This window comes from Aotus nancymaae, unplaced genomic scaffold (assembly GCF_030222135.1).
Source record: "Aotus nancymaae isolate 86718 unplaced genomic scaffold, 86718_ANA_hifiasm-v0.15.2.pri h1tg000036l, whole genome shotgun sequence".
NCBI lineage: Eukaryota > Metazoa > Chordata > Mammalia > Primates > Aotidae > Aotus > Aotus nancymaae.
In genome coordinates this window covers 72,109,196-72,122,302 of record NW_026988450.1, presented here as the reverse complement: position 1 = coordinate 72,122,302, position 13,107 = coordinate 72,109,196, and the positions used below count along the sequence as shown (strand labels likewise).

Below are 13,107 nucleotides of genomic sequence, written 5' to 3'. Positions count from 1 at the left end.
TAGTAATGCCCACTTTTCCCTATGCATAATGAAGAAAGATCTATAAACTGCCTGGCACACAGCAGGTTTACAACAATGCCATTCCCCTTCCTGGCTTGTTTCAGGGACAGATGCTTCAAGATGGGCCATGCCCTCACATTCCAAAAGGCAGGGAGGTTATAGGTGGCCCTGAAGATCCTTTTGGCTCTAGGAGTCTATGATTCTTCATTAACCAAAGCCTCAAGCCAGCTCGCCTTCAGTCCACAGATATTAGCCAGGACACTTTGGATCACAAGGACGGACACCCAACTCATATTAAGTTAGACCAAGGAAGTTTGCTAGTTAATGAAACTGGGAAGCCCAAGGACACAGACACTGCTGTGTCTGAGGATTTGTACAGTGTTATATTCTCTCTCTCTCTCTCTCCCCCACACACTTTATGTAGTGGACAAAATGCCACTAAGAGCCCTAGACTCACTCACTTTCACCCTAGCAGACCCAGTAGGAGAGAGACGTGTATCTCTCTCAGTATCTATATATCAGCCAAGAGAAAGACTCTAATTGACTCTAATCCTACTTGGATTACATCTACACTGCTGAACCAATCCTGACTGCCAGAGTCACAGGGCATGTGCCCACGTAGGTGACCAAGGGCAGGACAAAGGGGTTCGAGCCTCATGACTGGCAGACCCCAAGAGGCCATACAATGGGGGAAGGGGAAATAAGGAAAATAAGGATGCCGTGCAGAGAAAGGCAACATCCCCACTGAGCCGCATGCAGTTTACTGTTCACTTCCACTAGGTGCCGAAGGAAATGAGGCCAGGGAGAGTTGAACCGCGGTGGTACCGCCAGCAGCGCTTAAACCAGCCTTCATGGAAGGATAGAAAATATATGAACATGCTGGGCACGGTGGCTCATGCCTGTAATCCCAGCACTTTGGGAGGCTAAGGTGGGCAGATTGCCTGAGCTCAGGAGTTCAAGACCAGCCTGGGAAACATGGCAAAACCCCGTCTCTACTAAAAATACAAAAACTTAGCCAGGCGTGATGGCATGCACCTACAATCCCAACTACTGGGGAGGCTGAGGCATGAGAATCACTTGAACCCAGGAGGCAGAGGTTATAGCGAGCTGAGATCACATCACTTCACTCCAGCCTGGACAACAGAGTGAGACTCTGTCTCAAATCAAAAAAAAAAGAAAGAAAAGAAAATATATGGACACATATCACTTAGGAGAAGCTCTGTGAGGAAAGGCAAAGACAGGAAACTCAGGGTGTGTTCCTGGCTACCAGCTGCATAACTACAATTAACCTCACAGGTTTATTGCAGTTTTTAATAGTTATGTGTTTATATTTATGGTTACCTTTCATTTATGCAAGCAATACTGGTTTCCATTTTTGTGCTCCCAAAAATTTCCTTTTTAAGAAACTTTAAGTAAAAATGAATGTCAATTGAAAGGAAAATAATAAGCAAATAATAATTTGCTTATTATTTAGACACAGGTAACTGTGGGTGCAATAGTGCATGTATTATGCCAATGACCGAAGTATGGGAAACAGCTCAGCACAGTATATGAACATGACTTTGTCTCCCTAAGGAGCACGAAAACCAAAACTGTGCTTTTACTGGTTCCTATAGTATCTCTAACAAACCAAAATATATGTTTCTCCTTGTATGGATGGCAAAGATCCAAGTCACCAAGTGAACCTGTAGTAAGATCCTAGAACCCTCAGCTTCTGACCTATTCCTTAGACATAGCTGTGTCTCGTGGCAAGCGGGGAGAACCATCAATCCAGGACACTGGCACACAGTATTATTTTTTGTATCAGAGGCAGACACACAAAGGTGAGGTTGATATGAAAATCCCTCATTGCAGAGCTGGCCAGGATGATTGTCTTTGAGAACAGAGGGGCCCATTCTCCTGGTCATCCAAGGCCAGCTGGCCCCAAGGAGTACCAGTCACCTCTCTGGGGCCAGAGTCTCCCCAGCTGATTTCCACATGTGCCAGTGTGTGAAGTGATAGCTGGTCCCTGGTTAGGATGACTGCTTGGTCCTCTAGTTTGCTACTAATTTTACCCAGAGATCATTCAGGCTTGTCTATATTGTCATCTCACCTTTTCAATTATTCTTCCAGGCTAAAGCGAGCAGTCCTCAGGGTTTTGATGTGGATCGAGATGCCAAAAAGCTGAACAAAGCCTGCAAAGGAATGGGTATGAGAGATATTTTGTTGCTAGTTTACTTCTGAAGTTGATTAAACTTAGTCTCCTGTCCAACTTTCCCATGACGTTAGGAAAGGGACATCTCACCATCTTGTGTATTCCAAGCTAACTCAAGTTGATCACTTCCACTGACCTCTTTATTAAAGTTCTCGAGATTATAGTCAGACCCTGTTACTTTTCAGGATTCTATATATGAGTTAGGAGTTGGATAGTGTGACATTTAATCTGACCTTGAGGTGAGAGAACCCTCATGAGAAATACAGTTCATACAATCCTGGTGTATTAGTCTGTTCTCACACTGTTAATAAAGACATATCTGAGACAGGGTAATTTATAAAGAAAAAGAGGTTATAGGCTGGGTGTGGTGGCTCACACCTATAATCCCAGCACTTCGGGAGGCCAAGGCAGACAGATCACCTGAGGTCGGAAGTTCAAGAACAGCCTGATCAACATGGAGAAACCCCGTCTCTACTAAAAATACAAAATTAGCCAGGCATAGTGGTGCATGCCTGTAATCCCAGGTACTCGGGAGGCTGAGGCAGGAGAATCGTTTGAATCCAGGAGGCAGAGGTTGCGGTGAGCCGAGATCGCACCATTGCACTCCAGCCTGGGCAACAAGAGCAAAACTGTCTCAAAAAAAAAAAAAAAAAAAAAAAAGAGAGAGAGAGAGAGACTTAATGGACTCACAATTCCACATGGCTGAGGAGGCCTCACAATCATGGCAGAAGATGAAGCAAGAGCAGAGGGACTTCTTACATGGCGGCAGGCAAGAGAGAATTGAGAACCAAGTGAAAGGGGTTTCCCCTTATGAAACCACCTGATCTCGTGAGACTTATTCACTACCACGAGAACAGTAGGGGGAAAACCAGCCTCATGATTTAATTATCTCCCACTGGGTCCCTCTTACATGTGGGAATTATAGGAGCTATGATTCAAGATGAGATTTGGGTGAGGACACAGCCAAACCATCTCACCTGGTATGATCTAAACCCCTCTGATCCCTTCCCTGGGAGATGATGGGGAAATTGAGTCTGATGAGAGCTGGATTTGGGACCTCGAAGTGGCCTGTAGAAGTAGATCAAACGAGTGCAAAATTGGCCAAAAGCAACAATCAACAGTTGAAAATGGAGAAGCTGTTTATATCCTAAGGGTCAGTGCATGGCCAAGAGTGGGGAACTCAGCAAGAAGTCAAAACTAAGGCAGACCAGGGACCAGGGTGGGATGAGGGAGAGAGCATCTCGGTCTAGGGCCATGAAGAGAGGTCCTATGATTCAAGGAAGCTGCTCTTTACACAAGGTCTAGTCCCAGAATCCTGGGAGAGGGTAAGATCTAAAGCACAGATGCAAGGATTTCCCTTGAACAGGACAGAGAGGGAAGGCCCTGAGACTGACTGCTGGAGTAGATACCTTCATGGTGTTGTTGGGGGACAAACTGAAGGCACCCATGCCTGGTAACCTGACATTGCTCAGTGAGTGGGAGGTGAGGTTATCTGCTGAAGAGAAGGGTTTGACAATGGAGTATGGGGCTTGAGTGGTGGCTTGAAATAGCCCTTGAGTAGCAGAGAAGGGGTAGACAATCAACAGAAGACAACTGATGCACACTGAGGGACACACTGAGTAGGGAGATCATGGTTTCTCGTGGCTCCAGCCCACGTGGTTGTGTGATTTTACCCTGTAGCCTTGAAGGTAAAACAAGAAATAGATTGACCCAGGTTTGCTGATCAGGAGTTCCAGAACAAGCAGCAAGTGAAATCACTGAAGGGGACAGAGGGGTCAAAGGGCAAAGTGGATTCATTTCCCAGATTTTCTTTTTCACATTATTGAGAAACTGTTAAGCTCTCAGGCATTGGGCTAAGCACTTCATATACAAAATCTCAACAAGTTCTTACAAAAATCAATTTTCCAGCTGAGGAAACTAAGGATCTGCCATGTTAAGTAAGACAGTCAAAGTCACCAAGCCAGTAAGTGGGGAACACTGGGAGTGAACCTATTCTCAACACTCACTCCAAATGCCACCAATTTAGAGACATCCTAGCTAGGGCACCTCAGCCACATGGCTGCAGTCCTGGAGGGGATGGGGACAGACTGAGAAGACATTGCTCAGTATCATTAACAACAGGTAAGATCCATCTCAGTCCACAGAATGTTTTATTAATTTTTCTGCTTATTGAGATATAATTTGCAAACCATAAAATTCACCCTTTCACAGCATGCAATTCAGAGTTTTAGTATATTCACAGGATTTTGCAACCATCACCACTAATTCTAGAACATTTCATCACCCCAGAAATAAACCCCACACCTATTAGCAGCTCCTCCCTCCCTTCAGCTCCAGGCAATCACTATGCAGAGGCCAGCACCTCATTGTGCATATACACAGAGCCCAGCAGAGCCTATATGAATGAATGTGTATATATGAAAGAATGAATGAATGAATGGATGAGGAAGTTTGTATGTCATCATGACAGAACCTTGTCTCTGAAGTGGTGTAGGCTGCATGTGATACTCAGATGGGTCTGTGTAGCAAGGACCAATAGAAATCCTCCCTACTCTGATGCCGCATGCAGCCCACATCTGGATAATCAGGAAAATGAAATTAATATTCCATCTCTACTAAAAATACAAAATTAGCTAGGCAAAATGGCGCATGCCAGTAATCCCAGCTATGGGAAGCTGAGGTAGAAGAATCACTTGAACCTGGGAGGCAGAGGTTGCAGTGAGCTGAGATTGCACCATTGCACTCCAGCCTGGGCAACAAAAGCAAAACTCTGTCTCAAAATAATAATAATAATAATAATAGTACTTTTTAGACTTTCTTCCTGGGAATGCTTTAAAAAAGAGAGAGAGACCAATCCAAATGTCCATCACTGATAGGCTGGATAAAGAAAATGTGGCACATATACACCACGGAATACCACACAGCCATAAAAAAGAATGAGTTCATGTCCTTTGCAGGGACATGGATGAAGCTGGAAACCATCATTCTCAGCAAACTAACACTGGAACAGAAAACCAAACACCACATGTTCTCACTCATATGTCGGCTTTGAACAATGAGCCCAGCACCTCAGTGGCCCTTGTCCTATGTGGGTTGCCTCCTTTGGAACAATATTGTTCTGGGATCTAAATTCTTTGTGCTGAGATCCAAAATCTGCACAAAGCCAATGAGATCGGTATGAGCATCGAGTAGGTACACCCTTGTTCTCCATCACTGAGGGCGAACTGGGTTGAATGGGGGACTCCCCAAAAATATATCCCCCCAGAACCTGTGAACATGACTATTTGGAAAAAGAGTGCTTGCAGATATAATTAAGTTAAGGATCCTGAGATGAGACTATCCTGGATTACCTGGGTAGGCCATAAATCTAATGACTAGTGTCCTTAGGAGAGACAGAGGAGGAGACACACAGAGAGAAGGCCATGGGAAGATGGAGACAGAGATCAGAGAGATATGGCCACAAACCCAAGAATGCTAAGGGTTCCCGGCAGAAGCCAGGAGAGGCAAGGAACAGACTCTGCCACGGGGCAGCTGGTGGGACTGTGGGCCTGCCAACACCAGGATTTCAGACTTCCACCCTCCAGAACTGCAGGAATAGGCTGCTGTTGTCTTAAGCCACCAAGTTTGTGGTCATTGAATCAGCAGCCTCAGGAAACTGAGACAGAGGATGAGTGGGAAGCAGTGACCTGCTCAGGCAGGCAGGACTGTGCCATTCATTACTTCATCTTTCTCCCCTGCACTCCCACTTCCCAAGGAGAAATTAGGGACTTCGCAGCCCAGCAGTGCTAGCAGAAGAGAGTGGCCCTTGAGCACCGGAATGGGGGCTGCAGCCTCCTGGGCTTGGCAAGGCAGACTGGGCTGACATTGGAGCCCAAGGGAAAGCTGAGCCTCTACCACAGCCCTGATCACTGCTGTGGCACATGGGCCTGGGGGGCTTCCCACCCTGTCTGTGGCCCCCGTTCCTGCTGAAATGTGACTCGGTGTCATCCCAGAATATTTCTGGGAAAAGCAAAACCAAGGAGGCCAGGAGGCACTTCCTGAGGCTGATTAACGCCCCGGCTGTGACCTCTGCTATGAAATTACAGTGTCCAATGTGTGGCTCCTTCTTTTCTCATTTTAAAAAAGGCCTTTCCCAGAACCACTGGGGACTAGCCCTCGTGCCTCAAACCATTGTAAGTATTTACAGGAAATCATTCAGCAGCACTGCTTATATGATACACATATTGTGAAATGTAGAGTTAGGTCACTGTTCAGTGACCGGGTAGTAGAAACATCCCCCGGAACAGCCTGAGACCGGGACTCAAAGAGGACTTCGGGGAAATCCAGTGTCGTTTTCATGGCCTTCCCCACCTCCCGGTTGTTGCTGGGCCACCTCACAACTGTTTTGCAATCTGGTTTCTCACTTTTTTTTTTTCAGCTTTAAAATTTCATAGACTTTTATTAGGTTATTATTATTATTATACTTTAAGTTCTGGGATACACGTGCTGAACATGCAGGTTTGTTAGATCGGCATACTTGTGCCATGGTGGTTTGCTGCACCCATCAACCCGTCATCTACATTAGCTATTTCTCCTAATGCTCTCCTTCCTCTATCCCCCCACCCTGCTACAGGGCCTGGTGTATGATATTCCCCTCCCTGTGTCCATGTGTTCTAATTGTTCAACTCCCACTTATGAGTGAGAATATGCAGTGTTTGGTTTTCTGTTACTGTGTCAGTTTGCTGAGAATGATGGTTTCCAGCTTCATCCATGTCCCTGCAAAGGACATGAACTCATTCTTTTTTATGGCTGCATAGTATTCCATGGTGTATATGTGCCACATTTTCTTTATCCAATCTATTATTGACAAGCATTTGGGTTGGTCTCTCTCTTTTTGTAAAGGATTCCCAGAAAGAAAGTCTAAAAAACACTATTATTTTTAATATTAATTTCATTTTCCTGATTATCCAGATGTTGGCTACAAGTGGCATCAGAGTAGGGAGGATTTCTATTGGTCCTTGCTATGCAGACCCATCTGAGTATCACATGCAGCCTACACCACTACAGAGACAAGGTTCCATTGTGATGACGTGCAAACTTCCTCATTCATTCATATATGCACGTTTAAGCATCCATTCATTCAGCAAGTCATCTGATAAATACTGACAGCCTTCTGTTGGAATACGGTGGTAAACAAAACACTCTGCTCCCTTGGAACTTGGAGTGTGTCCCGGTAGAGACAGGAAGAGCAGGCAGCATGAGGGACACAGAGGGAGAGAAGCCTCATCCGTCCGGAAGTGTGCAGGGAGTTGAGACCTGAAGGAGAAGTGGGAGTGGAGGTGAGGATCAGCGTGTTCCAGATCGGGGGAACAGCCCATGCAAAGGCCTAGAGGTGAGAGAGGAAGTGTTGTTTGTTCTAGGAGCTGCGAATCATCTACAAGGTGGGTGGAAAGTAGCTTGGGAGAGAACAGGTAGGAGGATGAGACTTTGAGAGGCCAAAAGACCCCATAGGCCCCACTGGAGAGTTGAAGCCTCATTCTGCATTTGAAAGGGCCTATACTGAAAAGTTTGGAGCAGAGGGGTGAGCGGGCCAATCTGCACTTCAGAATGGTTGTTCTGGGGGCGGTGAACACTGATTGGAAAAAGTGAGAGCAAGAGAGGAACCCGCATGTGGGTGGTATCCGTCGTTCTGCTGAGTGATGGAGTGGAGGGGAGGATGGAGAGAAATGCGTGCATCTGAGAGGCACTAAGGAGGTGGAATGGAGAGGCCTTGGTCTGAGTGAATGTGGGGTGAGAGAAAAGGGAGAGCCAGGCTTGAGCCCCAGCTTCCTGGCTGGCCCAGTGCAGTGAATGGGCCTCCTGTGGGCAAAAATGCTCCTTCCTGGCCTGGCACCTGCCGGGATCCAGGACCGAGAGGCCAAGGCCCTTATCTGGGACAGGAGCGGCCCGAATGGAAAGAAAGGGATAGGTTCAAGATATATTTACAAGAAAAAGAAATTTCTTTTAAAGTGAGATTTCTGGCACTCAGAAGTTGTTTTTTTTTTTTAAATCATAATAGCATCATAGAATGAGTAATTGGATACCCATGATGGAGGCGAAGCTCCGGAAGGAAATGAAGGGGAACAACGTAAATCCTGGTGTTGGAACCAAGCCAGCACCAGGCAGGCAACTCACTTCTGCTATTTTTGCAAGTGAGTTCATCCTAGAATTTTCTGTTTCTCCAGTTGGAACCAAACAGCTAAACGTTCCCAGACCTGTAGAGGTGAAAATACTCCTTGAGGTTAAGTGAACGGTTCAAGGACCCAAAGGTTTGGAACCCAGTTCTCAAATCAGATTCCTGCTCAGGACTCTTTCTAAGTCCCCTCTCTGTCACTCCAAAGCTGACTCTGAGGGCTGGTGCAGGAGCAGAGGGAGGGTAAAACAGCTCACGTTTTTTTTTTTCCACGGCTCCCTTTTTTTCTCTTCCCCATCTCCAGCCAGGTTTCCTCCATTCATTTCCCATTCCCATAGTCTAGACTTTTCCTGCTCTCAACCCTTCCATCAAATGCATCTGCACGATCTTGTTTCTTCAGGATCCCGATGGCTCAGCTGGGCAGCAGCCATCATCCAGGTCCATCCACCAACCAGAGCAAGACAGCAGTAAGTGGCACCGTAACAGGACAAACTGCCATTCAGTGGCCCCTCCCGCCCAGGTGCCGGGCTCAGACTGTCCATACTGCAGTCTTAGATACTCACTGCAGGGATCCTACAAATATACAGGTAAATAGTGTGCTGTGGAAGAACAGAGGAAGCAGAAACTTAAATATGGCCGAGATTAGATGAATAAGCCTTGGACTGCTGTGCACAGAGATAGGTCCAGAAGAGTAGTATGACACCAAACTTCAGGCAGCCTCAATGTCACCGTAAGGGCTTCTGATTTAATTCTAGGAGTCAAGAGGAATCGCTAAAGGTATTTGAAGTACGGCGTGAAATGAACACATGCGAGCGTCCCAAGGTGGATGACAGAGAGCAAAGCCTGATATTGGGGTGGGGGCTAAAAACACTTAGGGCCTGTTAGACAGGGACCATAGCAGTGAAGGAGAGGAACAGGTCAAAGAGTGTCTCATAGGTGAGACAGATGGGACTTGGTAGTATTTGAGAGTAAAAGAGACAGGTGGGCCCTCAAAGGTGACTTCAGATTTTCTCTAATACAGGTCATGCCAGGTGCTGGGACAAGGGAACAGGGTGGGGAGTAGATTTAAGGATAGACAAAATGAGTTCAGTTTAAGCTATGATGAAAGTTGAAATGCCCTGGGAAATCCATGGGAAGTTGGCTACAGGCAACTGAAAATAAGGTCTGAACTCAGAGGAGACATTAGGGTTAGAGGCACTGATCTTGGATTCATCAGTGAAAGGGCGACAGTGGCCTGGGAAAGGAGTGACTCCAACTAAAGAGGAGAACTGAAAACCGAGTTTAAAAGGCAAGTGGAAGAAGAAAGGCCAATCAAGGATGCTGAGAGGGAGGTGATGGAGAGGAGAAAGGAAGAACCAGGAAAGGAGGTTCAAAGCCATCTAGGAAGGTGCTTCACACAAAGAATTGTCAACTGCAGGCAGGACGTGGTGGTTCACACTGGTAATCCCAGCACTTTGGGAGGCTGAGGCGGGCGGACCACCTGAGGCCAGGAGTTTGAGACCAGCCTGACCAACATAGTGAAACCCCATCTCTACTAAAAACACAAAAATTAGCTGGGCATGGTGGCACGTGCCTGTAATCCCAGTTACCTGGGAGGCTGAGGCAGGAGAATTGTTTGAATCCAGAAGGTGGAGGTTGCAGTGATCATGCCACTACACTCTAGCCTGGGTGACATAGCCAGACCCTGTCTCAAAAAAAATAATTCCCAGCTGCAGAATTCAAATGCTGCAGAACGGTCAGGTATACGCAGGAACGGAGAAGAGGCGCTGTGTTGTGCCTCAGCTTCCTCATCTGTAAATAAGAGCTTGGACTAGACTGCCTCTGACGCTTCCTCCAGCTCCTGTGACTGCTAAGTGCTGTGCCTTGATCCCAGCGAGCTCAGTCACTGGGGTGAGCAATTCATGGAGGCTGGTCCCTATGCAAGCCCTGCGTGGATGTGAGGCAGTGCCAGGCACCTAGTCATTTACATCCCCTGGTGTCCTGGCTTTCCCAGGTCCACTCTTAGGACCACCACGGATTGGACCCATACTTGGATCCTCACATTTCATTCTCACAATAGCCTTGTATACTATTATCCCCATCTTACAGTTGGGAAAACTGAGACTTGGCAAGGCAAATCCAGTGTCATGTAGTCTGTACAGAGTGGAGCCATGATTTGAATCCAGTCTGAAGAAATCGAATGTGGGGTTTGATATTAAAACAGTCCTTCTCCTTCCCACACTGGCAGTACCTGGGTCATCTTTCTGATCCTGGTTCCTGGTTCAAACAAGGATTTTCTCCCCTTCTTTTTATTCACTATAGTTTTCAGTACTGATGAAATTGCTGCCATGAGCTTGCATTACTTTGAGCATCAGGGAAAAATCTTTTTTAAAAATAGCATAATTCAGAGGTAATAGGAGCTAAAAGGGGCAACCCCTCTTCATGGTTTCAATCAGGACTTCTCTCCTGAAATTAACAAGTACATGGGTGGGATTAATATTGTAACAATTTGAGCCTGTGTCTTAATCTTGTTCATACAATTGTAAGCATCCAGAGGCCAAGGAACAGCCCATACTTTTCCTTGTTGTTTTTTTAAAAGGTTTGTATTGAGATATAATTCATACACCATATTATTCACCCTTTAAAGTGTTTAATTCAACAGTTTTTATTAATACTCACAGACACATACAACCACCACCATAGTCGATTTTAGAACATTTTAATCACTTCAAAAAGAAGCCCTGGACTCCAGCTACCATCCCCCTAGGCAGTCCATCCACCCCCAGCCACTAGTATATTTCCAGCCTCTGTATATTCTCCTATTCTGGACTTTCCTATGAATGGAATTATATAACACGTGATCTGCGATGATTGACTTCTTTCACTTAGCATCATGTGTTCCAGGTTCGTGCGTATTACAACATCTGTCAGTAACGTATTCCTTTTTCTGGTCAAATAACATTCCATTGTATGGAGACTCCACATTCTGTTTATTCATTCTTCAGGTGATGAACATTGGGGTTGTTTCCACTTTGCAGCTATTATGAGTAATGCTGCTATGAACATTCACATACAAGTGTTGTATGGACATAGGTTTTCATTTCCTTAGGAATAAAATTAGGGAACCGGCCATACTTGTTTCTCTTTCCACAGCAACGCCTAGCACTGTGTGCCATGAGCTATGAGGTCTCAACGGCTATTTGTCTAAGTGAGTGAAAAGCATACAGTTTGCAGCATAAGGCATCAAAGCTGAGGGTCCATTTGGTTCCATAGACGCCTCCAACCACCTTTAAGCTGTGAGTCCTGGCTTCCTCACCCAGGACTAAAAAAACCTTCCATCTTATTTCTTGTTCACCGTGGCTTTGTTTCTCCTGTATTTTAGGAACCAATGAAGCAGCTATCATTGAAATCTTATCGGGCAGGACATCAGAGGAGAGGCAACAAATCAAGCAGAAGTACAAGGCAACGTACGGCAAGGTGAGTCCAGGGGTGGTGAGCAAGCACGCACCCAGCCGTGGCCTGGGCTGTCTCGGCTTCCCCATGTCCCCACAGCCACGCAGAATATCTTTATAGCTTTATCGAGTCATCCCAGGAGGAAAACTGAAATAACCACTTAAAAGCGTTAATGAAGCTCAGAAAAACTGAAATTGCTCTGTTAATAGTCTGTAAAATCAACACTCTTAAACTCATCATTTCTTAAATTAACTTCATTTTTCTATTAAGACCCTAGTCTTTTTTTCACTTAATTTGGACTAATTGTATATATGTAGATAGATCAGTAATTTGAAAATCAGTTTCCACAGGTGGGTCTTTATACAGGAATTTTTCATACGTGATTGTTACAGAAAACTGAAAAAAAACCTCCATTTCATTAAGCTATCAACACCTTTTTTCTTTATATTTTCTCTCTTTTCTTTCATTCTTGTTATTGTTGAAAATAATGTTATATAGAGAAGTCTTCAGTTATGCATTAGGCTTTCTTATTTCTTTATTAATATATAATGGACACAACCTTTTCTCAATGTCATTAGAATTATTATTGTGCAAAATGAATATCAATTACTATGCTGTATTCTCATTTATATTTATTAAACCTTTACCATTTCAATCACTATATATATATAAATAGGTATCTAGAAAGATGGAGGTGGGTTTTCCTATTTATTTGATATTGAGCACGTAACAAGTGCTTCAGGCCTTGGTCTTTTCATGGATAGAATGACGATAATAACTTAGCTCCCTTCTCAGGTTGCTGGGAGAATCAGTCAAGATAATGCCAGCATGTACCAATACTGAAAAGCTATGATAGCTATGATTGTTTCCATTTTACAGACAGGAAAAGTAAAGCTTATATGTATAAATGACTTACGGAAAATCACACACCTAACAACAACAACAAAAAAAAAAAACAAAAAGAACCAGGACTCACATCCAAGTCTCACACCCAAGTCTTCTGACTTCAAGAACAGTGTCCATTCCTGAAGCACCCAAATACCCATAAGTAGAGCTATTTACACACACACTAAATGGCCCCAATGGCTGTGCTTTTGTGCTTTTTCTCCTTCTCTCCTTACTGTTAGGCTCGTCAAGACAATTTTTGATGAAAGTAAGTGCATCTTCAGTTCAATTACATTTAATTAAATGGATGAAGCTGATTTTCTTTTTCAGACAGAGCCTCGCTCTTTTGCCCAGGCTGGAGTGCAGTGGTGTGATTTTGGCTCATTGCAACCTCTGCCTCCTGAGTAGCTGGGATTACAGGCACATGCCACCATGCCTGGCTAAT

At 45.0% G+C, this 13,107-nt stretch overlaps 1 protein-coding gene across 3 annotated transcripts in view; it reads left to right on the top strand.

Annotated features, from left to right (window-relative positions):
- Positions 1-13,107, top strand: part of ANXA13 (annexin A13) — a 57,613-nt gene that overhangs the window by 23,207 nt on the left and 21,299 nt on the right. For all 3 annotated transcript variants that reach the window (XM_012451603.2, XM_012451602.2, XM_064384565.1), the window contains 2 exons: positions 2,113-2,188; positions 11,707-11,801. In XM_012451603.2, the coding sequence (XP_012307026.2) occupies positions 2,113-2,188; positions 11,707-11,801 (171 nt within the window). The remainder of the gene's footprint in view (positions 1-2,112; positions 2,189-11,706; positions 11,802-13,107) is intronic.